The following is a 27493-nucleotide window of genomic DNA, read 5'->3' on the forward strand; positions in this document are numbered from 1 at the left end:
TATAGGCCAATGTGAAGTCTTGAAAAAGTCTGAGGGTTCCCCTTCAAATAGCGCTCTTCTAAAAGGCTGGTTCTCTACTCCTTCAAGTTTAAAGGGGTCTCACTTCTACTATGGCATGTGGCTCCTGTATGCCCAGTAGCAGCATCTTAGGTGCGTATGAGTTTCCCTCACCATATGGCACAGATGCCCACTCTCGCATCTGCTGTCTTCGGGGTTCCCAGCCTCTGGGCTATTCATTGCAGCTACACTGCCGGATAGTACAGCTCGCAGTCTGTGACACACTGTCTCCCTTCCTTTAGTAGCAATTTGGAGCATGTTGGCCGACGGCTATGGTGGTCGACCTCGCATCTGGGGAACTGGGTTCGAGTCTGGGCAATGACGCTGAACATCCTGTGATTCTGGGCAAATCACTTCATCTCCCCTGTGCCTAACAAAAATGAATGTGTCCTCATGTAATGCAACTAGTGCTATGTAAAGCGCTCTGATACCCGATTCGGGTCAAGTTCGCGATATATAAAACTCTGTAAAATAAAAAAATACTCCAAGCCTTCCGGAATCCCAAATCATGTCTAGCAAGACAGCATCCGGCTCACGAGAGAACACTCCTCATGGGATATGTATCAGCATGGGCCTGTAAAAACAATATCCATGGAAGAATTACCAATTTCAAGGCTGTCCAATCTGCCATGGATAAAGGCGGTTATATCCAGAAAGAAAGACGTGCCCATAACGCAGCCAGAGCTGACCTGATGTTCTCCTCTAGCACGTCTAACTAGGAGGGATCTATCCACGCTCCCCGGTAGCAAAACTTGTTAATATACTGGATTTATTCCAGTTCCTCTGGAGTCCTGAAAATTCCCTAAATTCTTCCAACACACTCACAGAATGGCAATTTTCGACTTGGCATCATTCGAGACTAGCCTGGAGTGAAAAAACATGGATCTGACGGTCAGTGACTATGCCTGGGTTTCCTCCTTCCTTCCTGGGTATGTCCACTGCTAGTGCAAAGGTAAGGTGGGACAGGGCACAGTCCTGCTGTATCTTACTCCCAGTATCATAAGATGAAGAGATAATATGACCTGTTCTGACTTTTGCCGTAGGGTTCATGTAGAAACGTGAGACCCATTTGAGGAAATCCGACCTAAGCCTATCTCCCTCAGTACGGCAAATAAAAACCTCCAACTCCTTGTTGAAACCCATTTTGACAGCTATTGTTAACCCCTTCCATGCTGATGACGAACCCCAGCCGTCATGCACTACGGTGCTCGTGTGCTGATGACGGCTGGGGTTCGTCACGGCCCGGCCCTGTTCGTGCTGTTTACAGCACACCAGGGGAATCGCGGCCGCATGGAAAGGGTTAAACCACATTCCATGCCAGCAGGGGAGGGACTGCTCCAACACAAGAACCAGGTGTCTAATTTCATGGGCGTATTGCTTCCCAAAATGAAACACTTTGATCAGGGTGGCCTAATTGTGTTTCAGGCAGGAGCGGCCTGATGGCTAGTATCTTGCTCATGATTTTGCAGTCTGTGTTGTGCATTAATAGAGCTCTGAAATGAATTAAATGAATGAATGAAATGAAATGAAATGAAAAGCGTTTTTATTGAGCGCTACAGTTGCCCTGAGGCGTCCAGGCGCTAGAACTAGAACAGTGTCTTCCAGGGAGACGATCCAGGGAGGATCAGAGTTAGTTAAACAAAAAGGTCTTGAGCTGTTAACGAAAACTCGCCAGATTGGGATTGCTTCTCAGATGACATGGAAGAGTATTCCATAAACTGGAAGCGTTGTAGGCAAAAGAGCGGCCTCCAGATCTAGCTCTGTAGATCCTAGGGACTTTAGCCAAAAAGGCATTTGATGAGCGGAGTGATTTATTAGGCTGATAGGGTAGAATCAGGGCGTGATTGATTTCTGGACCAGTTTTCCAAAAGGCTTGGTGGGCAATACACAGTGTCTTGAACTTAATTCTATCCCTGATGGGGAGCCAGTGTAGGGTCCTTAGGCCAGGCCTTATCGAGGCTCTACGTGGGAGTCCCAGCAATGTGCGGGCTGCACAATTTTGTGTCCGCTGTAGCTTTTGCAGGCTGTACTCCGGGGCCCCGAGGTACAGGGAGTTGCTGAAGTCAAGGCGAGATTGAATTAAGCCTTGAATCACTATCTGCTTGGCCTCGAAGGGGAGAAGAGGAAGGATTTTTTTAATCGTCCTAAGGAGGCCAAAGCAGACCGCCGATACCTTGGTTGCCTGGGTATTAAAAGTCAACGATTTGTCCAACCACACTCCCAGACTTTTAATGTTATCTCTGGGAGTGGGAGGAGCACCCATGCTCAGAGGCCATAACAGCTCCAAGGTGGTGGGGGCTGCAGGGCCTAGGAGCATGAGCTCCGTTTTATCATCGTTGAGTTTCAGGCAAGACATGGTCATCCAGCTCTTAACCTCCTCCAAGCACGTCGTTAGGTTGGTTTGTGGTTGGCAGTCATTCCCTCGCACAAGGGAGACCACTAGCTGAGTATCGTCCGCATAGGTAATGATGTTAATACCATGCGGACGAGCAATCCCAGTCAGTGGCCTCATATATGCATTAAAAAGCGTAGGGCTCAGCGAGGAGCCCTGCGGCACCCCACATCCCAACGGCCTGCTTGAAGAGACGGCCGAGCTTTCAAACACCTGGAAGGTGCGGTCACTCAGGAAGGACTTAAACCAGCCCAGGGCTTCTCCTGATATTCCCAGATTGGATAGACGGTTTATGAGGATTTTATGGTTTACCGTGTCAAAGGCAGCGCTCAGATCGAGGAGGATCACTGCCACTGATCCTCCCCGATCCAAGATCCGCCTTGCCTCTTCTGTCACTGCCAGCAGGGCGGTCTCCGTCCCATGTTTGGGGCGGAAGCCCGTCTGGGAAATGTCAAGCAGATGGTTGTGCTCGAGAAACTCAGTCAGAAGGATGTTAATATGTTTCTCGAGGATCTTGGCAAACCAGGGAAGCAGTGATATCGGGCGGTAGTTGCTCAAATTGGCCGGATCCAAAGTGGGCTTCTTCAGAAGTGCCCGCACCATGGCGTGTTTCCAGGCCGATGGCACCAGCCCTGTCCTTATGGAGGAGTTCAAAAGCTCCAAAAGTGTGGGAAGAATGACAGTGTCAGCCAGGATCAGTGCACTAGGGGGGGCAGAGTCCAGTGGAGAGCCAGACTTTACTTGATGCATCAGGAGCCTGAGTGTTTCAAGATTCATCAGGGTAAAATTGGCCAAACGGTTCTGAGAAGGATTTCCTATTTTTGTGTCAGGGTCTGAGTTGAGAGTGGAAGATTCTGTTGCCGGATCCGGGAAGGAAAGATAAATTGTATTTACTTTATGAAAAAAGAAGTCGACTAGTTCGTTACAACGGGAGAGTGGATTGTGGTTGCCTGCCGGAGGAGATGGAGTCGTAGTCAGGGTTTTTAGTATCTTGTATATCTCCTTTGGTTTGGACTTAGCCATCATTATTTTGCCGTTGTAAAAGGCAGATTGAGAAGCTTTAATTTCAGATTTGTAGATCCTAATGGCTTCCCTATAAGTGGCTTTATCCGCCTCGTTGAAGGTCATGCGCCACCTCCTTTCCAGTCTCTTACAGACACGTTTCCTCTCTCTGAGCTCCTCCGAGTACCAAGGCGCAGTTTTTTTCTGTCTTTTTGGGCCCGATGTGCGAAGTGGAAGGACGGTGTCCAGAGAGCTTGTGATCCATTCGTCAAATAAGTTACTACTGGCAGAGGGGTCAGCGACAAGAACGGGTCTGGTGGTGTTATGGATGTTGGACCAGTTGTCTATGTGAAGCTTGGGCCAGTTACGTACTTTACACGGAATAGGGATAGAAGAGGGTGCATTGTGTGTAGTCCAACTAAAAGGCACCAGAAAATGATCTGTCCAGGGGAGACGGTTAATTGTGCCCACTTTGAGATATTCGCAGTTGCTAAAAATCGGGTCCAAAAGATGTCCCTTAATATGTGTTGGGGAAGAGACAAATTGCTCCAGTTGCATTGCAGCTAGGCTTGCTGTGATTTCTATAGCGGTGGTGTCTGAAGTGTTGTCAAAGTGGACATTAAAGTCTCCAAGCAGTGTAAAATTGGAGGGGGCAATGACCAGTTCTGCCACTACGGCGGGAAGTGCTGTTTGAAAGGTTTTACATGACCCTGGAAGACGGTAAATAAGGATACCGGTGAAACTATCGTTGGGAGAGAAGTCAGAAATGGACTCTGGAGAGTAGCGACATGTATAAATGTCCTTATATATAATAGCGACACCGCCACCTTTTCCCTTAGGGCGATCTAAGCGGGCTATCTGGTAGCCTGGTATAAGGGCTTGAACCACATCTGGCTCGGAGTCTTGGGTCAGCCAGGTTTCGGTCATGAAAATTGCGTCAGGGGTGAGTTCATCCAACAGCAAGGCTATTTCTAAACTGTGTTTTGGAATGGACCTGCAGTTAAGAAGAAACATGCGGTAGTCTCTAAAGGCAGGTTTGGTCGAAGGGTTGATGATCTCAGTTTTACAATACGGGCAGCGGCGAGGAGTTTCCAGGGGGTGGAAATGGTGACAGCAGCCTACTGAAGTAGGTGGACGTAGTTGGAGTAGCAGATCCCTGTTATACGACATCCTATTTTCAAAGAAAGGAACAGGGGGGGTGGCCCCTGGACCCGGTCGGGCGCGGACGGGCGCAGACGGGCCGGCCTTTGGCGCGCCTTCGGCGCGCCAAAGGCGCGCCCGCTGCGCCCGCCCGCTGCGCCGGCGGGAAAGGGACTCCATTATATGGGACCAGAAATTAGGGGTGGAGCTGCAAGGAACAGCTAGTGCACTCACCTCTTTCACGCCTAAGATGGCGTCTACCCCTGTGCGCGCCTGCGTGAGAGCGGGGTTCTAGCCCCGGCGAGGGAACAAGGAAGTGAGTAAAAATAAGTGCGATTGTAATAGTCACAATCGCGACTTGCACACAATGACAATTTTAAAAGATAGCGTTTTTAAAAGTTTCTGAGCCTAACCCCCGGCTTCCGCCTCAGGGGACAACAATTCTAGCAGTGAATTGTTGTCCCCTGAGGCGGAAGCCGGGGATTAGGCTCAGAAACTTTTAAAATGTATGATGCCATTTTTTGTCGGCTCTAATCCGGGTTTAGGCTTGGATACCAAGAGAGCCTTGCAGGTCCCTGGAGGCATAGAGTGTTATCTTAGTACTATACTGCCCATTTCAGCCATCAGGGGTGCCACACATTTACAGCTGTGGAATAAAATGTATGGAGTGTACAGTAATACTATGTAAATGTTTGATTTATCCCTGTTCTAGTGTGCACTCGCCATGCAGATTCCTGTGACTAGCTATCCCTTTAGTCTGGTTTGGCCGCCAGGTCTGCAGCCACCCGCTTTACCACGCTCATTGTATGATCTTACCTGGTACTCACTGTAGCCAAAACAAGAGTCTCTCCTTGTATTGTGTTAGCTTATCTCTTTCTGGTAGCAGTTCCTCCTGTACCTGGGTGTTCCCCTTCTTTTTGTTCTTGAATTCCTGTAGCCAGGCTCCTGCACAGAGTCCAGGATGTCTGGTATCCTGGAAGCTGTGTGAATGCCCGGTACTCATACTACTACCTTAAGTGATACCCATTCTATCAACACACTGGATGCCGTGCACCTGTGCCATGAATTAGCATGTCCTTGCTTCTGGTACTGAGTCTCCAAACACCAGATCCTCTAGGGCAGGGGTCTCCAAACCGGTCCTGGAGGGCCGGATCCATGCCAGATTTTTAAAATAACTGCATGTATCTCAATGGGGATATCCAAAAAATCTGGCACGGATCCGGCCCTCCAGGACCGGTTTGGAGACCCCTGCTCTAGGGCTTCAGTTTGCAGCCATCAGGTAGGGATTATCGCTCTCGTCCTGCCCTAATTTGTAGAAAAGTAAGTGCAGGGGGCAGAGCTTTTCTTAGGAGCCCACTGTTGGTGCTGCCAAATGCCAGGGTTTCCAGTCACCAAGCCTCTCTAGTCTTGGTTCATCTTTTTACCTTTTTCTTCCCTCACCCAACACTTCCTGTATCTTTTTCTCACTCTTCACAACTTATTTTCCTCCCTACTTCCTCCCTTTGTCATGGTTTTCCTATCTTTCTCTTTATCATCCTCCTCCTTCTCCCATTTTTGCCTTAGTTTCTTTTGTTCTGGGTCAAAGACTGATGATGAAAAATAAGTCTAGGACCCTGAAAAATCAGTATGGGTGCCCACCAATTAAATACAATGGGACAAATTAAGCACATGCTGCACTGGTCAGGTCCAGGGAAGACCTATTGAACATCGCTCTCATTTTCTATGATTAAAGTTCTTTTTGAGAAGTATTGTTGTTATTTCTTTCCATTTCGTCTTGTTCATCGCTGTATATTGATTGACAAGTGTAGAGCGTAAGTCCTCTCCAGTGAGACGTGTCTTGACTGCAGCCGCTTGTCTGTTGCAGGTCAGCGCCTTGTAAGCACCGGCGGTTCCAATGAAACCTCTTCCATCCTGGTGGAATCTGTGACCAGGTCTTCGACGCAGACCTCCTACAGTGCAATGCCCAGATATGCGTCTGACGCCAGCAAGGTGACGTCCAAAGGAGCAGGTCTGGGGAAGGCGTACGTGGGACAGAAGAGCACCTTCACCGTGGACTGTAGCAAAGCAGGTGGGAATCAGACTTAATGCGGTGCTGCTTCTTATTGTAAACCACTACTACAATTGTGTGTTTGATACAATTTCTTTGTTTTTTCATGGCGGTGGCCTTTACTGAAGAGTTGTACCCAAGCACACTGACGCTGAATGTATTTCTTGTTTTAATAATTCCTGCGAAATAAAACAACATCTTCAGAAAACTAAAATACATGCACTTTGGCTTTGCAGAAGAATAGTTGCTTTTGTTTGTGGTATGGGTTTACATACAAGCCGCTGTTGTACGACTTTGTTCGTGCTGTGTGGCAGGAACACATAATTGCCTTTCCTAGAGTTGCCTAACTAATTTAATAGAAAAGTATTTACCAATTATCTAGAAAGCTGTGGCGCAGACACAGAGAAACCTTTCAGATAACTTATTGACCCACGTCTCGACTTTCCTCGTGTACCCTTTTCCCTCCCTTCCGTTTATGTTTGCCATAAGTTATTTTTTCCTAAAAATGAAATGGTTTGAAAATTTGCTTTGGTTGGGGTTATACTGATTTTGTTAGGAAAGGAGCTGCCCTCCGTTATCTCCTCTGGAGCTTATTTTTACCCACACAACTGCAGCCCCTTTACAGTCAAGCATTGATGTTTGCAAGTGGTCAAAGAGTGGACAAAGCCCACTTTTCCATTGATAGCCAGATGACTTTTGATTTAAAAAAAACAAAAACAAAACTGTCATCTGAACAAGTCCCTCTACATGACCCAATATGCGCATTCGCTATAGAATCTATAGAATTTGTTTTAAGATTGCATATGTGTAATTGTTGGCAGGGGGTGCATTAGTAGTTAAGATAGTTCAGTATCAGCTACGTGTCCACTTTGTGGATAGTAACACTCCAGTTCGTAACCAGCACATATTGATGTATAGGATAGTGCTGGCAGGCACTGTAGTATAGGCTTGTCTTTTGCCATAGGCTGTGTTCTGGATTTTCTGGTCCCAGACCCCCAAAAGCTCAAAGGAGGTAACGGAACACCAGGGCTCTTTGCCGGCGGGCGAAGATCCTGGACTGGTGGTTGCCCCCCCCCCCCCGCTCTACCCCCTCATGGAGAAGAAGAAAAAGCTAGTCAACTAACTTGAACTACAACACTACATTCATGACACAAACATTACAAGATAGAGTAACCTTGTGAATGTTTCCTTGTTGCTTTATCTTTAAAGGGTACAGTGCATGGACACCCACGGACGAATTAAAGCCCCAAAGCTGGTTCTAAACTAATGTAAAACTGTGAACATCTTCACCAAAAATCTTGCAGTCCTCAAAGGAAGCTTATCAGAAACACTGTAGCAAGAAGCTCCTACAGGACTCCAATTCAGTGAAGTGCTTTCCATGTTGCAAGGAAGACTGTACCGGATCATGTTCCCTTTCATAAGCCCCAAGCAGGAAGTGCCTCCTCATAGTCTGTGCTTTTCCAGCACAGACAAACAGACACTCCCCAGGGTTCAGCACAGGTACACAGTGAAGACTCTAAATTACAGCCCACGTTAAGTGTGAACACACAGTCTTCTGTTTTGAATGAACAAGGGGCATATGTAGGTAGGCGTTTGCGATTCGCAAACGCCGAAATTCGCAGAATTTCAGCGTTTGCGAATCGCAAACGCCCCTTTGGTATGTAGGTGGCACTTAGCAAAATAAGGAACCTCAAAAGTTGCGATTTCTTATTTTGCTTATAGCATTTAAGGAATCACAATTTTGCGATTCCTTAAATGCTATGTAGGGGTGCCTTAAAATTACGATTTGGGCATAAGGAATCGCAAAATACCACCTACTTCAAGTAGATGGTATTTTACAATTTCCTTTAAAAATGCATTTTTAAAAAAAAATTCAAAGTGCCATGTGGCGCACAGACATGCCCTTAGGGCATGTATGTGCACCACATGTACTTACAGGCACATTCCAGGGGTGCAACAGGTGTCCTTTGGACACCCAGGCACCCTTGGAATTGCGATTCTCAAATTGCGATTTTCTCACAGAAAATCGCAATTTGAGAATGTATCCCCATTCATTCCTATGGGCCTTTTGGCCCATAGGAATGAATGGGACACTCATTCCTTAATTGCGATTCGCTATTTGCTAATCGCAAATAAGGAATGTTAGAGATTCGCAAAAAATTTGCGAATTATTACCTACATTCCATTTTGCTATTCTCAAGTAGCGATTCCTTAAAAATCGCTATTTGAAAATCGCAAAATGGAAATTACCTACATATGCCCCCAAGTCTTTTCTTAATGTGCCGGCATGGTGGAACCATCAAGGGTATATCATATGTTACTGCTGCAGCTCAGACTCCAGGTTTCACACCTGGTACCTCCAGCCCGTGTGGCAGTTCCACGCACTCCACATTATTCCACACACAGGGACATCCCTACTCTGCATGCTCTATACGTTGTAGCTAGAACCTCTAGGCTCCATACATTGTCATGTAGAGCAATTATAGTTTACCATAGACTGCTATCATAGCATGTAAACTTCCCAGGACCCTAACCCCAAAATACCATAGAGCTCTTAACCTCTGACCAGGGCCTGTTAGATCTGGGGGTCTCTAGTTGGCAGAGGTAGGTACCACTGTCCAAATAGGGACCCTTGCTTCTAGTCAGGGTAAGGAGGATACACTCTTTAGATAACCCCGGCTCACGCCCTTGGTAGCTTGGCACGAGCAATCAGGCTTTTTTTTTTTTAATTGTCCTCATTTGCCTTCCCTTTCCGTAAAGGGTCATACCAACCACCTTGCATAGCTTAAAGCCATGATTTGATTTTTCCGATGGCATAGGTGTCCCAAAACAGAGAAGGAGTATATTTAGCTCTATCTAGGTATTTTTCAACCTGTAGGACCCAATCGATTCTAGGCTGGCCCTGGTCCAAGAGCATTGATGGCATAATCATCGGACCCGGGGGAAAAAAAAAACCCCGGGTTCACTTCCAGTTAATCAAGAGATCCCAAAAGGCCAAATTACGTTTACTAGCAGTTCTTCGGAGGTCCATTTTAGATGGTTCATATAAAGAAGAAAGCCACCGAGAATGTAGAGGGGTAGTTTTTTCTATCCACTGAATACAGATCTGTCTTCTTGCCAATAAAATCGCATAGAAAAGGAAAACTTTCTCCTTGCCCTTAATATTATCTTCTATTCCAAAAATGACAAGTGGAAGAGTAATTGACAAGGATGTATGTAGGATAGAGTTCAGAGTGTTCTTCACCTCTTCCCAGAAGTTCAGGAGATCTGGGAATTCTAGGAACATGTGTATGTCATTAGCACCTACCATGTTACATTTGTTACACTTTTTGTCTGGTAGGAATTTAGACAATTTTAATGGTGTTGTATATGCCCGGTGAATTGAAAAAAGATGATTACGTCTTAGCCATGCGGGTTTACCGTTTTATACAATAGGCCACAAGATTGTTGCCATTTCTCATCACATGGAGTGTCAATCACTGTTCCCCATAATTCGTCTGGTAATTTAAACTCCCCATTATTTTCTTCTAGCATCTGCCAATACCAGGTGGCTACTTCTTTTCCTCCACTGGGTCGCTCTACCAGCATTTGTTCTAGCGCATTAATTTTCCCAATATTGGAGTCTGTACGGCTTTGTGATCTCACCCAGCTATCTAGTTGGATATATTTAAATCTAGATATTTCTGTTCCTACTAGTTCTTGTAATTCGTTCCAGGCTATTAATTTCCCGTCTTTGATCAATTGACCCCACCTAGTAATACCTGCTTGTTTAATGGTATTTGATAGCCTATCTTTCAAGAATAATGGTAAGCCAGGTGAGTCCCAAATTGGAGAATACGTAGAATAGTATGACAAGCCTATTTTTTCCTTATATTATACCAATTTTTAGCCCATGATTGTGCCATTTTAAGTTTAATTTTTTTGAAAAATTTATAATTTCCGAATTTGACCATAAATCCTTCTGTTGTTGAATTTGCCCCCAATATTATTGCTTTGTACATGGAATTAGAAGTTAAATTGGATGGTGTTTTCAATAACATTCTCGAATGTGACATCTGAAAAGCCCATGAGTAGTACAAAAGGTCTGGGAGTGCAAGACCCCCTTTTCCCTTCTTCTTCTTAATTTCTTCCATGCTATTCTTGTTGTTTTATAATTCTATATAAAAGAATTAATTTCTCTTTGAGATTTTTCCAATTGTTTCTGCTCAAATGCGATTGGGATTGTATGAAAACAACTTGGGGAGGATACACATTTTAACTAGATTCACTCTACCAGTTATAGAGAGTGGTAGATGTGACCAAGACTTTAAAAGTTTCTTACTTTCAGTATGTATTCTCTCTAGATTATTGGATCCAATTTTATCCACTTCCTGTGTTATTCTTATTCCTAAATAGCGCATAGATGTTGAGATGTTTGCCTCTAACTGGATATTTGGAAGATTCCATACCATATCTCTGTCTTGCTAGAGTTTATATCGTATCCCGATATTTGCCCAAATTCTTTTGCACATGCGATAATTACTGGAAATGCCTTATCTGGGTCAGATGTACATACCAGGATATCATCCGCATATAAAGCTACCCGCTTTTACCACTCGCCATAGCTAAATGATGGGATATTAGCCTCGTTCCTAAGCCTTTGAGCAAACGGTTCTATATATAAATTAAAAAGGAGTGGGGAAAGCGGGCAGCCCTGCCTTGTGCCTCTTGTTATGTTGAATGCATCAGTTAGACCCCCATTAATCATTATCCTTGCAGAAGGTGTGTTATATAGTAATTTAATTGTTCTGCAAAAGCCTTCCCCACAGTTAAGTTTTTTTAATACATCATTAAGATAGAGCCAATTGACTCTATCAAACGCTTTTTTTGCGTCTAGGGTCAGGGTAGCTAGGGGTACAGAGGTGGCAGTTGCGATATCTATGGCCCCCACCAGTTCATGGGTTAACTCAGCTAGCTGTCTGCCTTTGATGAATCCCTTTTGGTCAGGGTGGATGATACTACCAATAACGCTAGCCAATCTTGTAGAAATGATGTTTGTAAAAAGTTTATAGTCACTATTGAGAAGTGATATTGGTCTGTATGAACCACACTCTGAGGATTTTCCAGGTTTAGGAATAAGCACTATGGTGGCTTCTCCCCAAGATTTAGGTGGTATGTCGCCATTTAGTAAGATTCCGTTAAAGAGTACCGTGAGTTCTGGGGCTATAATCTGTTCAAGAGATCTATATATTTCTCCTGGCAGGCCATCCGGTCCTGCCGCTTTTCCCTTTTTTGAGTGGCGCATTGCTTTTATGACTTCTTCCGCCGAGATCTCTTTCTCTAATGATAAATTTTGATTTATTGTTAAAGTTGGAAGTATAATGGAATCTAACCACCTATCTCTTGCTTGTTGATCGTTAGAGAGGTCTTCTTTATAGATCTCCTCAAAAAATTCATAGAATGCCTTTCCTATATCTTGGTTAGTAAATCTAGTCTCTGTCTCCCCTGCAACCTTAATTTCTCTTATATAGTTAAGGGCTTTGTCAGTTTTTATTTTCCACGCCAAGATTTTTCCTGCAGCTTCTCCAAACTCAAAGTGGGAAGATTTACTCGCTTCCCACCGCTTATTTACTCTTTCTTGCAAAATATTTTCTAACTGATTTTTCAATAAGGCCAGCTTTTCATGATCTGGAGATGTTACTACTATCGGATCCAATCTTAATTCTAGAAGTTTCATGTCCTCTTCTATTTTCCTAATTTTCTCATTATATTTTCTCCGTCTATAAGAGGCTCTGTTTGTGATCTGCCCCCTTAAGAAGGCCTTAAATGTCTCCCATACCATTGTAGGGGTGGCAGAAAATGTATTAATATCGAAAAAAGATATAGCTGCGTCTGATAAAAACTTGACCTCTTCCTGCTCCAGCAAAATAGTCCGATCAAAAGACCAGGAAGGGTGTTTAACTAAGTTATCTCTTCTTAAGATAAATTCTATCGCTGAGTGGTCTGATAAGTGTGATGGTAAATAATTTATTGATATTAGGGTATCGTTTAGACAGTAGCTGAAAAAGGCATAGTCAATTCTGGATTTATGCTTAAAGCGGCTGTTTCTAAAGGATACTCCCGGCTTATTGCCCACTTTTTCTCTCCACAGATCCGCCAAACCTAGATGTTTCATAATTAATTTAAGAGTTTCTCTTGATTTTACCATACTAGCAACTCTGGATTTATTCGATTTATCCAAAGTTAGATCAAGAACAATATTGAAATCTCCCATCCAGATTATTGGATCCTGAGTTGATATTAATTGGTTTCTTACAGCATCAAGATGTGATGGGTCATCGGAATTTGGACCGTAATAGCCTACCAATGTTCTGTTCTGACCCTCGAGTGAGACATTAACTATCAACCATCTTCCTGTCTTGTCTTCCTTACAGTCTAGGATTTGTGCTCTTGCAGATTTTTTAAAGATAAATACGATCCCTCTTACATTCGCGTTGTGGTCAGTGGAGCAAAATTTATCTATCCATCTATGTCTCTTGAGTATAGTATTAGCCTCAGATTTAAGAAGGTGCGTTTCCTGCAACACCATGATCTGCGCTTGGGAATCTCTAAGATATTGTAGAATCCTGTCTCTTCTTCCTTGCACTCGCAGACCATTGACATTCCAGGACATGAAATTCAAGTTTGTCATAGTTTGACTTCACCTCCTACCTTCCTCTTCTCCTTCCCCTTCATTTTTGAATTAGGAATTTGATATTTATCTGACTTTAAGATATTTTTGTTTGCTTGCTGTGAACGGTTGGATTCTGAAAACTTAGATTGATCTGACAAATGAGGATTTTTTATTTTCTTGCCCCCCCACCCCCCTGGGAAACCCCCCCCTTACTTATTCTGGCTCGGTGTTGAGCCAGTTTCCACCCGCCGATAACTTGTCCTTCGCTCATCTACCACCTTTCGTGAAAAAAATAAAACATTAGCCGTATCTAATTTTGTTTTATAGAGAACAAAACATCATAAAAAAAAAAAAAAAAAAGGGATGAATGTGAGGATATGCTTAACTATCCTTTTTGGTATTTAAAGAAAGTGAGTGTATGAGCTCTTAATTTTTTCATTTTCCTTTGTGTATATATATATATATATATATATATATATATATATATATATATATATATATATATATTTAAAATTAACTCCATTTTTTTTTGTTCCTTCTTTCCTTATATATTTTCTTTCCCCTCCACTCCCATTCTTTCCCTCTCCTTCCTTTCTTTTTTCCTGTTCATTTCCCCCTCCTCATCACCCGCTATTTATTTAGATTTTTCCCTCTTTTTTTCTTTTTTTTTTTTCTTTAAATTTCTCTATTAATTTTATAACTATTAATTTTCATATTCATACTCGATTTGTTTTGTGCGCCTGGGCTTGAGCATGATCCCTGATAGATTCAAGTAACTCATCAGCGTCATGAATGGAGCGAACATTGTGCATCTTGTTGTTATACATAATCCTGAGAAAAGCAGGAAATCTCATCTGGACTGTTGCGCCAAGTGACCTCAATTTATCCATACGTTGCCCCAACTCCCATTGCCTCTCTAGGGTGGTCTTTGAGAGATCTGATCGTATATCAAACCCGAAATCTGGACCCTTTATAGAGCCTGCTTTTAAGGCAAGGTTTAGGATTTTGTCTTTAAGGGCGTACGTTAAAAAATTAACTAGGACTTTTCTTGGCTTAGTCCATGCCGGGTTCATACGGAAAGGGTCCCTATGTATTCGCTGGATGTCTTTTTCCAGGTCCTCAGTCGTTTCTTCCAAATTCAATGTATCTTTTATTAGATGTACAATGAATTTCTTAAGGTCTCCTCCTTCTTTTCCCTCCGGTATCTTGAGGAGTCGGATATTGTTGCGTCTAGAGTAGTTTTCTAACATTTCAATTCTTACTCTCATATCATCCCCATCTCTTTGGAGTGTGTGAATTTTGGATCTAGCTGCTTCCAGATTTGTGGTCAGTTGGCCCACTGAACTTTCCAATGCCTCCGTTCTCTCAAATACGCCTTCAAGTTTTTGTCCCAGCTCTTCGCAAGTATCTCTAATCTCCGTTTGATTCGTCTTAGATATTGCGAAGTCCTGCCTTATTTCCTCTCTCATTTCTGATATTGAAGAGACAATTGCTTCAAGTGCATTTCCGATCACTGGATCTAAGTTTTGAGGAGTAGCCTTCTTATTCTTACCCAATTTAGTTTTTGTTGCGCTTTCCTTCTCTGTGTCCTTAGATTTCACAATTTCCTGATTCTCTACAGTGTGTTCTATATATAACTCAGTCAGAGTATTCTGAGTGTCATCGAAAAGGGCTTCTAATACTCCTCCCCCCCCCCAGGCAGAATAGCGTCAGTTAGATCCGAACTCAGAACCACCACATCATGTTCAGACTGTTCAGAATGTTTAACCTGCTGAGTTTTCAGAGCTTCTGCCATGTCTTGTGTAATCTGCAGCACCTGCCGCAGTGCTCTGAAGTATGAGCCCAGTGATGGAGTTATATCCCCGGGGGCTTTGGGTCTCTTGCTCTTACTCTTACTTTTTGATTGTTTAGATGTATTATGCCTGTCTTTAACTGCCTCCAGTGCTTTCTTTTTAGTTCCTAGGCTTTTTTTTTTATCTCCCTCTATGGTGCACTCTGGGAGCTGTAGTTTTTTCTCCAACCCAAAGTCCTTATCCCTTCCTCTGCCTTTTGTTTTACTCCTAGTGATTCTTGTTTGTGTCTCCAGTACCTTTTTATTTTGGACTTCGCTGGGCGCCTCCCCAAATAAACTGAAAATCTTACTTGAATTTTGATGAAAAAACCCCTCTTGTTTAAGTGAACAAGCCTTCTCTGCCTTCTCGTTCCCAGCTCCGCCGTCCACCTCCGCCTCTTCAAACTTCTCTGGCTCCAGGGCGGATGAAAACGCGGTTCCTGGCGTTTCTCTTTTTACTCCCTTGCCTCTGCCTCCAGCTCCAATTAAGCCTCCGGTAGCTGTTGCCGTATGTGTGCTCCTCGCTGCGGCCGCTCGGCCCCGCCTAATCTCCACGGCTGCCTGCCCCCAGTAGAAGGGAGAGTTGGAGGCGGAGATGTGCGGTGCAAGCGGCAGGCACATCCAGCTTCTTGTCCGTGTTGAAGACGAGAATGAAAGTAGGTCCAATATTGGGATTTCCTTTAGCAGCTCTTTCCCCCGAAGAAACACTGCCAAATTGCGGTACTCGGTTACGGCATACCGCTCAATAAGACAGCGAAGGGCTCAGGTCTCGGCGAGCGTGCAAGCCGCGTCTAGCATGCGGCCGCCAGGTAAGGAGGATACACTCTTTAGATAACCCCGGCTCACCCCCTTGGTAGCTTGGCATGAGCAATCAGGCTTATCAAAGGCTATGTGTAAAGTATTTGTACCAACACTCACAGTAACACAGTGAAAACACCACAAATGGACTCCACAACAGTTTAGAAAAATAAAAGTATTTAATCTAAACTACACAAGACCAAAACGACAAACAATCCAACATACACAGTTCAAGAATATGATTTCAAAGAGTTCTAGGGTTTGCTTTAAAATAATCCACAGTTGCGTCACCTTTAGCCCAAAGTACCTGTAGTTGCGACAAAGTTCCAAAATGAAGCTGCAGCTTTGAAAAACAAGTGATGCGTCACACCTGAGACCCTGGGGAGGCGATGCGACAGCCCCGCTGGACGCAGCGGATGTGTTGCGAAGAATCCGGTCTGTATGGGGAGGGAGGCGATACCTTGTATGGATTCCGGTGCGCAGGTTCCCTAGGAAGCGTCTCGCACAGGCACGATGCGACAATCTCCGGGGCGGCGACGATACGCGGTGCGGCGACGATGCGCGGTGCGGCGACGATGCGGCGCAGCATCGATCTTCTCCTCTCGCGGCCGCTGATGTGATGGCTCTGCGACGATGTTGGCAGCGTCGTGATGCGATCCGCAAGCGAGCAGTGTGGCAATCTCACCCAGCGATGACAGGCTCTCCGACGATACTCGCAGCGACAGGAAACTTCCTGTACCGGGGCGATGCGTTCCGCAAGCGAACAATGCGTTGGTTCTTGCAGCGGCAACAGGCACTGCGACAATCTCGATCTTCGCAGCAGTGGGATTTTCCTCGCACTGTCGGGGATGCGCTCCGCAAGCGAGCGGTGCGTGGAAATTGCAGATTGTCTTTGTTTCTCCTTGTCCAGCTTCCCAAACAGCAGTCCCAACTTCCTGAGGCCCCGCAGTCGGACTCAGCACTCTAGGAAGGGCAGAACTCTCTCAACAGAGTTCAGGGGGAAGCTGGGGGTGAAGTCCTTTTGTTCCTGGGACTTCTTAACAGGAGGCCATTTCTCTTCAGGCCCTTGGAGATATCTTCAAGCAAGGGGACAAAGCAACAACTAACAGCTAGATTCATCAAAGTAAAATCGGCTCGCAAAGGGCCAGATTCTGAGAATCTGGCCCTTTGCGAGCGCAATTTTTGCATTTGGGATTCATCATCCCAAATGCAAAAATCGCAATTATAGAATTCGCAAATTTGCGAGGAATTGCATTTAAGGAATCTCTATTCGAGATTCCTTAAATGCAATTCATGAAACATTTAAAAATTGTGAATTCGCAATTTTGGGCCGCTATTTACCGCGAAGTCAAACCTTTTAGTAAATAGCGGAAACTTAGAAAAATGCACTTAAGTACATTTTTCTAAGTTGTATGTTACACACACACATGTCCTTGGGACATGTGTGTGCGTAACACCAGCATCCAATATCATTTCAGGGGTGCAACAGGGTGTCCTTTGGACACCCCTGCACCCTTGAAATCGCAAACTCAACATGCGAATCGCTAATAGCGATTCGCACATTGAAATGTCTTCCCATTCATTCCTATGGGCCTTTAGGCCCATAGGAATGAATGGGGAGTTATTCCTTATTTGCGATTAGCAAATAGCTAATCGCAATTAAGGAAGCTGTAGAAATCGCAATAATTATTGCGATTTCTACATGAATCCCGTTTTGCGAGTCTGTAATATCGATTCCTTAACAATCGTTATTACAGACTCGCAAAACATGCCGATAATGAATCTATATGAAAGTCCTTCCCCTCTCCTGGGCAGCAAAGCAACTGCAGGTCAGCCCACAAACACACAGCAGGACAGTCCTTCCTCTTCAGTCTTCCAGCTTTCTCCTTGGCAGAGGTTCCTTTTTGATTCCAGGATTATCTAATTTTCTGTAGTCTGGGTAGCCCTTTTTATACCAGTCTTTCCTTTGTTCTCTGGAGGCAGAGAGGCCTTGGCTTAGTCAGAACCAGTTCTGGGCAGCCTTGGAGCACTTTGTTTCCCTGACTTCTTCTTTCCTTTCAGAGAGAGGGGCAGGGTTGTCAGCCGCCCAGCAGGAGGTGCACACAAACCAGACAGTCAATTCATAAACAGGCCAAGGCACACAGAAGTCAGACAAGAGAAATGCCACTTTCTAAAAGTGCTGTTCTCAAACAAATGATTTAAATACAACCATCCTTTCTAAAAGATAGGTTATGAAATTCTGAGTTCAGGGATACCAAACTTTAATTTTTATCTTGCTCCTATGGGAAGATATGTAGGTAAACATTATACACAGCATTCCCCATTATAGCCTATGGGCAAAATAGCCCTCTCAATAGTGAAAAACGAAAATGGCTGTAATTCACTACCAGAGCATGTCACACACACTAGTACTTGTTCTACCTTTCATATACACTGCACCCTGCCCTGGGGGTACCTAGGGCCTTCTATAGGGGTGTCCAATGTGTACAGAAAGGAAAGGGTTAGGCCTGGCCAGTGTGTACACTGGTCAGGACAGCATGGCAGTTAGCAACTTCACAGAGGCACCGCAGTGGCAGGCCTGAGACACCATTTTAGGGCTACTCATGCGGGTGGCACAATCAGTGCTGCAGGCCCACTAGTAGCATTTGAATCGCCAGCCCTGGCACACTCAATGCACTTTACCAGGGACCTACTGGTAAAACAAATATGCCAATCATGGATAACCAATCACAATAACAATTTATACAGAGAGCATATGCTCTTTAGCACTGGTCAGCAGTGGTAAAGTGCCCAGAGTCCTATTGCCAACAACCACAGGTCAGGAAAAACAAGGGAGGAAGAAGCAAAAAGTTTGGGGATAACCCTGCAAAAAGGCCCATTTCCAACAGGGCCAAAATGAATCTGATCTTCCAAGTTGCCCGCTGCCTGGTAAGAATGAGGAATCCCAAAGTTCATTCGTTAGTACTGGTGAATCTTGTGTTCAATTAGGAAGGAACCAAATCTACCCAAAGACAAAAATCTATTTTCCATTTTTTAAAATTATATAGAGAAGCAGGTAATTAAGAGTCAACTTTTTCCAGAGCTTTGAAACCACCCTGCTGCCTTCAAGGCCTGTGAGTCATTCTCAAATATATAACTTAGCTCGGGTGAAATGTTTCTCCTTCTTACTTTCTGCTAAGTCTGGTTCTTCTCCGCTCCTACCAGAACTGAGCTGTGCATATATATTGCCCATTACAGCATCATTACTCCCTTTTGAAAAACATGAGCAAGAGACGAATGAAGTAAATAGTGGCAACATATTTGTTTTTTTTAAATCGCTTTATAGTTCGCAGTACACAGATGTTAAGCATCAGATAGAAGACGCATATGCAAAATAGCAGTTTCCATGGGAAAACTAATTGCATGTTTTTTGGGAAAATACCATAAATATTGCTGTTTTGGTCTTTACAAGCATACAAAGACTTTAAGAGCATGTCAAGTACTAATATTTCCAAAGAAAGTGAATCGAAAGTAAGAAATATAAATATGCATGGTTTCGAACTTGGCTATTAAAATAGAAATTTTCTTAGCACAACTGAGATGCGTGCTTCACTTAAGACAAATCATTTTTCAAGATGTACGAGCTCTCTTTCTCAGGCATTAAAGTAGCCAGGTGGCTGTGAGTTTGTGGAAATATTGGGTATGAAGGCGTAGTTTGAAATGGGGTAGTATTATCTGTTTGGAGGCTTTCTGTTTGACATTTGGGAGGCTGATAAGTGCTGGTATCAGTTTGACATATTTTCTCTTGAATTAATCAAATGGGCTACCCTTTTTATGCTCATAGACAAACTTTGATTATCCAGGGTTTCTACATGGACAACCATGGATGAACAATTTTGATCATGGTTTTTGACCAGACATTAAACCATGATCAGCGGATCTTGTACAAAGCTCACTATCAAATACCTCTGAAATCCCAAATAAGCCCCCATTGTACCAGCATTGCATGTCTTAAAGCTTAGGCATCGTTTTTTATCAGAAACCACGATCTCTCAGTGTTTGGGCCTGCACTTGATAGCGCATGATTATTTAAACTTTTTTGATGAGAAATTTGAGTTTTAAGAAATGTTCGAGGGCATCAAGAAAACTAAATAGTTCTCTTCATAAATGATCCATTGCCTTCCAGAAGATACTGTGTCCCTGCTATGTGTTTGATGGGTTACCGATGGATCCCACAGAATGAAGTGCGCCCAAGGACTTCATCAGACCTCTGGCACCAGGCACTGGGACCCTTCTTAAGGTCAACTGCTCATCCATTCCACTTCCCATAAGAGGCCTGCGCCACCTAATAGCTACCACAACATGCCAGGATACTGCCACTTTACTTGCAAGCCAATTACAGGACAACCGCTTTACCCACCCTCCGGTCATATAAGGGAGACCCCAGCACAAGCTCTAGACATCCGGGCCCCCAGCTGAACCCAAACCTGAACTCCTCCTCCCCCATGTCCACATTCCCACTTTCTCTCCAGGTCCATTTCCATATCGGGCGTCCCTGCAAACAGACCCTTCGAATCAACCTGCGCTCCCATAGTCTTGCAAAAACAGGTACTACACACAGCCAAGGATCCAAATCAGTCAGTGTATAGCAATCCATAGAAATACTCCTTAAGGCTGACCTATTACAAGCATCTGGTACACATTGTCCGTGAATTAATGCATTAATTGAGTAATTGTTTACACTAACAAATGCATGGAACCGACCCCTCCAACTCTACTGTTAACATCTCTAAGACACTGTCTGGTCAAAATGTAAATGTAAATTGATACTTGTATAGCGCACTACTCACCCGCAAGGGTCTCAAGGCGCTTGTACAAATACCGCTGTGGAACCCATCCTGGCTTTCCCTGTGAGGCGTCCACTCCTGGGCACCCCCAAGGTGGAGGCCAGGCATCCTTAGTGTTGTGGGGGCCGTTGTGGAGATTAAGCAAGCTATTGCCCAGAGTTGCAGAGTGGGACTCCATGATTGGAATAGGCACCGAAGCAAGAATTATCAGGTCCGTGGAATTTTGAGCCCAAGACCCGCCGAGGTGGGGAATTGAATCCTGGTCCCGGGCTAGACCTCTGCATCAGGGTCTGCTGCTCTAACCATTGAGCCACACTTCTCCACCTGCTACCACTCCTGGATGTTGGTCTCCCACCGACACTAGGTATATGCTAACAGCCGTGCATAATACTACTAACTTATCAAGCCCAAAAAAGAACCTTAGTGTGTACCTCCAGAAAGGCACCACCCATCACTGTAACGAACTGAAAATGTTTCACTTGCTACTTCTTCCATGTAGAAAGGTTAAAAAAATGTTTTAAGCCTAGAACTTTTGCACACAATTCGGAAACGTTGGTAGTCGAAAGTGGATCAAGAAAAATTATGGGAACACTTGCAAACTATTCTGTTTGATTGACATTCTAGCCTAGGAACTGATATGTGGACAGATCTTTGTGGTATAAGTCTTAACTTAGTTCCTTTTGGGCCACATACTGGTCATTAACTCATTGGCAGCTAAACCTAGGTGCCCTGTTAAAATAAATATCCATAACAATGGAAAGAGCATGATTTGCTCAAATAAATTCAAAATAATACTTCACTAGCATTGTGCTTCACTTCAAAAAATTACCCAATAGATAAAATGGGACCACGCCCTATTGACAGCCAGGATTCTACACATCCACCATCACAGCTCATACAATCTTGCAAAAGCGGTAGCTGATTCCATTTGCATGACCATTTCCAGGAGAAAGTATATAACAGAAGCCAAACCGGACACAACAGATCTTGATTTACGTTAAACACTTGACCATCACTGCCAGTGTACAGACCTCCAAAATCCTCATATAGAATGACATTCCCCTACTGAAGAGTAATGCAGAATACCCAATAAAAATACAACTCTTCAGCAACTCCCTAGATTGCAGGGTTCATATAAGTTAAAGCCCAATACCAGTCTTGTAGTTTGGAAGGTGAAATTTTTTACTGGCGACCTCTGCGAGATTTTTTGAGAATTGGTGCCACTTAGCAAGCATGGTCTACATGATACCCACCTCAATTATCAAGTGAGAATTTGATGCCCTGAGACAATAAGACCGATGTGCTTTCGACAGACATCCTGTTTCATTATTGGCTCCAGTGATATTAAGAAGCTAGATTGCCACACACTGTTCCTAGAGTTTGAGCCCATCAAGGTAGCAAAAGTAACAAAGATAATTTCATCCCTTAAGAATCCATCACCTCAAACTGGCTTCTCCAGTGTGAGTGTCACACATTCTAGAACCATTGACTACCAGCCCCATAAACATCTCTTTGTCTACATGCTATTACCCGTTGAAACACAAACATGAGGTTATCCTTCTTCTTCCGAAAATTAATTCTGGCCCTACATCCTACCCTACTGCTTAGCCCACCTGCTTTGAAGCCCCTGCACTGATTGCTATCACAGGTTAACAGTTTATGCATAGTGCATGAGTCTTTGCATTGCTTCATCCTTGACTACTTTCAGCAGATCTTTCAGCCCATTTAACTTTGATTCCTTTGGCTTTCTACCAGTTTGATAGCCATCTAAGTCATCAGGTGAAGATCAAAGTATGCCAATGACCCAGACCACCAAAATCATAGTCTTTGAGCCTAAAACTACAGGAAGCAGAAACGCTGATATTTCACAGTGGAGTGCATACTCCTCATTTCCATACTGTGTATAGTTTAGACTCAGTCTAAAACCCCAGGGACCCCCCTCCTTCCAACCCTCAGGCCAGCATACTGAGTACACAGTTCACCCCTCAGATGGATCCCTTGCCAAACAACTGCCTATATACCCTTGTACACAAACTAGAGCTGTAGGGGGCTTACCATTGCTTGTTTCAGTCTTGCTCAAGGCTTCACCAACATAAAACACTAGTGCACAAGGACGTGTGGAAGAGTGGTCAGGCTTTCCAATGACTATCAAATAACCATTTGTCGGTCCCATATGCCACATTTGGTATGTTGTTTTCTTTTTGTGCCACCCTCTGATCCTCCTGAAGCACTTAAATAGCACAGAATCATGGCCCTAAAGCTAAAACGTGAATCAATCAATTCCTCACACACGTGTCCATGGAACTTAACCCCTTGCATGCTGATGATGGCCCCGCCAGTCATGCAGCACGGTGGGCGTGTGCTGATGACGGCTAGGGGGCCGTCATGAACCCGCCCACTCTTTAAAAGTGCCGCACAGGCGCAGAATCGCGGCCGCACGCAAGGGGTTAAACCTCTATTTGATTATTTATTATTTATCAAAGCTTCTGCATCAAAACGTTCATGCTTACCTTCTGATGTAAACCGTATACCAGCTGCATAATGTAAGAGGTTAGCATGTATGACCATATTTTAATTTTACCACTGACAATATTGTGCACTTCATTCAGAAATTAAATTCAGAGATTGCAATGTTGCAGCTGCTTTACCACAACCTTTTCCAGCTAACCAACAATTTATTTGTGTATTATAGGTTCAAACATGTTGTTGGTCGGTGTTCACGGCCCCACAATTCCCTGTGAGGAAGTATCTGTGAAGCATCTTGGGAACAAGCAGTACAACGTGACGTATGTAGTGAAAGAGAAAGGAGACTACGTTCTGGCAGTGAAATGGGGCGAGCAGCACATTCCGGGAAGTCCGTTCCATGTTTCGGTTCCTTAAATACCTCCTGTGTACATATGTTTCATATCTATAACTCAGATTTGTATAAAGTACTATGTTGTTCATTTCCATCAGAGAATTGAAAAGCAATTAAAGCAATAGTCGTGAGGAAACATTGGGGCAGTTGTAAAACTCTGTAATGGCAACACAACCGTGCCCATTTGTTGAGTGGAAAACACTGTCCCTTTCTTGTCAAAATGGCCGTACTTTACCCTCAAACAAAGTAAATGGAGGTTGTACAAGCAGCCAACGCACACTGGCATTTCCAACAATACAATTTGGCCAATGGTAAAGTATTGGTTGCTTGTAATTTTATATTTTTTTAAAGAAATGATTTAAATTTTATGAGTTTTAAATGTCTATATTTTAATGTAAATCTGTCCACAATATTTTTGTCCTGTGTTGTACCTGTCAATATCATCAATTGATCTCTTAGCAAATTTAACCTCAAAATTACATATATTACTAATGACACTAATTTCTATTTTGGAAGTTAAAGTCCTAGCAGATGTAATTAAAACTGGAATTTGTCTGTCATATGTAATAATTGAGTACAAATAAACTACTGATTATTGTTCCTTTTCTCAATGGGCTTTCTATCAGTTATGACTGAACGCTCTCCTCCATTCTAAGTTCTGATTAGGAAATTGCGGTACTCTAATGTGCATTGCTGTACATGATGTACCTCGTCATTCATTCTATATGCTAACACTATAAAAAGCCTTTTTACCACTGTCACAACACTAATGCGCTTGGTGCCGTTCTCTGGAAACTGTGTTTACATTTTCGGGGAGGTGAAACTGTCCGATTTCAGGTCTTTGTATGTTTATTTCGACTTTTATGCCGCTGATTGTGAAGTTTAAATTCTGCTTTTGTATACTGTTCCTTGTGAGGTCATTTTTATCTTCTGAATGCAATGTTTCAGTTGTATTCTTTTAGAGCGTATACTGTAAGATCACCTGTAAAGTTCTGTAGGCACTATCAAACTCGAAACAAGTAGACAATTTATAAGGGTTTATACATTTTGAGTACTTGGAGTTAAGCATGTGCACCTATACACTCTGGTGATATCTGAAGAAACCAGAAAATAAATGCACAAGTGTATGGAAATGCCAAATGAATGTATGTGTTTTAATAAGGTTTTAAAAATAGCCAATGATTTTTCTCTCTACAGTTGTTTTATGATCATGCAAATGTCCTTAGCAATAAATACCTTTCTAGCTTTATTTTGGAGGCAATTCTGTAAAGGTATGTCTGGTTGGAAAGGAGTACTTCTTGTTGCCTTTAATTAAGCTTTGTGCCTTTCTGTGAAATACTCGACTACGTTGCAAGTAGAAAGCTAAAAAAATAAACTGGAAACAAATGCAAAGATTAACGTGTGATAGTCTCATTCAGATTTTTAAATGTTTTCATTACATGGAAAAATTGCAAAGGGGTGCTTCCAAGCAGGAACAACTCTTGTATAAGCTATGTTGGTCATGTTCTGGAGTATTACTAATTTACAACTGTGCAGGCATGTTGGTGAAATCCATCCATAATTAACCCAACATAATTGATCAGGTAGCCCGTGCAGGTCAGAGCGGTGCGGCCCGGTTGGGAGGGGGATTTCGATGGACGATGGAAAATGAAATAAATAATTAATTTTCCCTCGTCGTCGCTATCTGTTAAAATCCCCCCCCCCCCCCCCCATACCAGGCCCCATCACCCCACAGCTCTTAATTGCGCTGCTACAGTCTGGTGCCATGTCCTAATAGCAATTTCTTTAGCGGTATTCAGAGATTTGGCTTATAACCGATGGCCGGAGTTCTCAGACGTTTGTGAACAAATCGACCCGTACCCAGACCTGTCACTTCTTGTGGTTCACTGCCCTTCCCCTTGGCAGAGTTGAATAGAATTTTTTACATCTCTTTATCAACACATTAAGAAAATAAACAGTCATGCTGAGTACATGGAATTTACAGCAGTCAACATCAAGCTGTTTGAGTTTACAGTTTTTTGTGTGTAATAGTACATCAACATGTTGCCCTTAGAAGGCACTCCTACAAACTGATGAGCTAAAGAGCATGAGCTGAAGAGTCATATCTAACATAACGATTCATTAACTAAATATGCGATAATCAGAAGACATGTTCATGACATCTGTTGTCAGTATCCTAAACATGTTAATGACTAGTCATTAGATCAAAAGTAATGGGGTGGTCCCAGGGGCGTCTCCTCTGCTAAGGCGTAGGAGCATCACCCCACTGAGCATGTCAAAAAAGGAAAAAATAAAATGATAATTGGTATTATTGTTTTATTTTTCTGTTGTAGCGCAGCTGGGAAGGGCCGAGGCAGAGCTCTCACAGAGAAGTTGGAGGAAGAGTGGTTTGCACTCTCTTAAGTGCGCATGCCGGTTCGGCCAGCCTTCTCAGGCCTGCCAAACAGTCATGCACACTTTGCATGTTCTCCACCCAGGCTGCATTACAGCCTGGATGGAGAACATGCCCAGACTCCCTGTCCTCATCTGAGCGCTGTACCACGGCACTCAGATGAGGACAGGGAGTCTGGGCATCACCTGATGCAGTGTATGTATCAGGTGAAGTATTGAGTTTTATGGTTATTGCCATTGTGATGTGAGCCAGTGGCTGTGATCATTTGAGGTGTTTTCTTTGTGGTGTGGGAGGTGCACATCCAGAGTGATCCTCTACTGTGTATATATATATATATATATATATATATATATATATATATATATATATATATATATATATATATATATATATAAATCTTTCTGATCTCTTGCAGGACGTCCAGTGTATCTTATCTTATATCAGTTATTGCTTGTTTACTAATCAGTATTATAGTTTGCTCAGTTATTGATTCATGTCATTTAGATTATAAGTTTACTCAGTTATTGATTCATTTATAAGTATGTATGTATGTATGTATTGCATACTTTTATAGCGCGTACTGTCACCCATAGGGTATCTGGCGCTTTTGACTCTACCTAACTTCACGCAATCACAAAATTACACTGCCCTGGGAAAAAGGTAGGACTTCAGCCCTTTTTTAAAAGCTCCTCAAAGACAGGGGAAGAGAATTCCAAAGCTTAGCAGCAGTGAAGCTAAAGGAACGACCGCCCATCCGGATCCTCTGAATCCTAGGGACTGTCACCAAGCAAGCAGAGGAGGACCGTAGAGGTCTGGCTGCTGAATACCATGAGAAGAGATCTTGCAGCGCGACGGGTCCCTGTCCGTGGAGAGCCCTAAAGACTATGCAGGACGCCTTCAAACAGATATGCTGATGGACAGGTAGCCAGTGAAGGTCTTTTAGCGCCAAAGAAGAAGAGGCCGAGCGCATCCGAGAAAGAGCCAGCTTAGCTGCCTTATTCTGTATGCACTGCAACTTACTAATCAAGGGGCTGGGGGCACCCAGAAGTAGTGCGTTATAGTAATCAAGCCTGCTAAGAATGATACTGCGCACTACTTCCGGTCTAGCAGGTGCCGGAAGCATGGGAAGAATCTTACGCAATGTACGAAGCAGCATCATACATGTGGCAATTGTCTTATTTACAAAGGCGTCCAGCTGTAAATTTGGGCCGAACGTGATGCCCAAGTTGCGAGCAGCATCCGCTGCCACAGCCGTGCCCAAGAAAGAGGCTGGCCAAAAATCGATCTGCCAGGGGTGGGGGGGTTCGGTCCAATGAGCAATACAGCACCTCAGTTTTAGGTCCATTGAACTGGAGGGAATTACGTCTCAACCAGTCCGCGGTAGCTGTCATGCAGCGATGAAAAGTCTCCTTAGAGACGGCGTCTCTGCCTTCCAAGGAGAATATAAGCTGTGTGTCGTCGGCGTCATTAATTACTGAGATGCCAAAGGATTTGATCAG

General features: G+C 43.7%; 1 protein-coding gene across 4 annotated transcripts in view; it reads left to right on the forward strand.

Annotated features, from left to right (window-relative positions):
- Positions 1-24994, forward strand: part of FLNB (filamin B) — a 476237-nt gene extending 451243 nt beyond the window's left edge. For all 4 annotated transcript variants that reach the window (XM_086939044.1, XM_086939045.1, XM_086939046.1 and 1 more), the window contains 2 exons: positions 6456-6659; positions 23438-24994. In XM_086939044.1, the coding sequence (XP_086795170.1) occupies positions 6456-6659; positions 23438-23625 (392 nt within the window). In that variant the 3' untranslated portion in view covers positions 23626-24994. The remainder of the gene's footprint in view (positions 1-6455; positions 6660-23437) is intronic.
- Positions 24995-27493: the final 2499 nt, after the last annotated feature.

This window comes from Lissotriton vulgaris, chromosome 9, assembly GCF_964263255.1.
Source record: "Lissotriton vulgaris chromosome 9, aLisVul1.2, whole genome shotgun sequence".
Taxonomy (NCBI): domain Eukaryota; kingdom Metazoa; phylum Chordata; class Amphibia; order Caudata; family Salamandridae; genus Lissotriton; species Lissotriton vulgaris.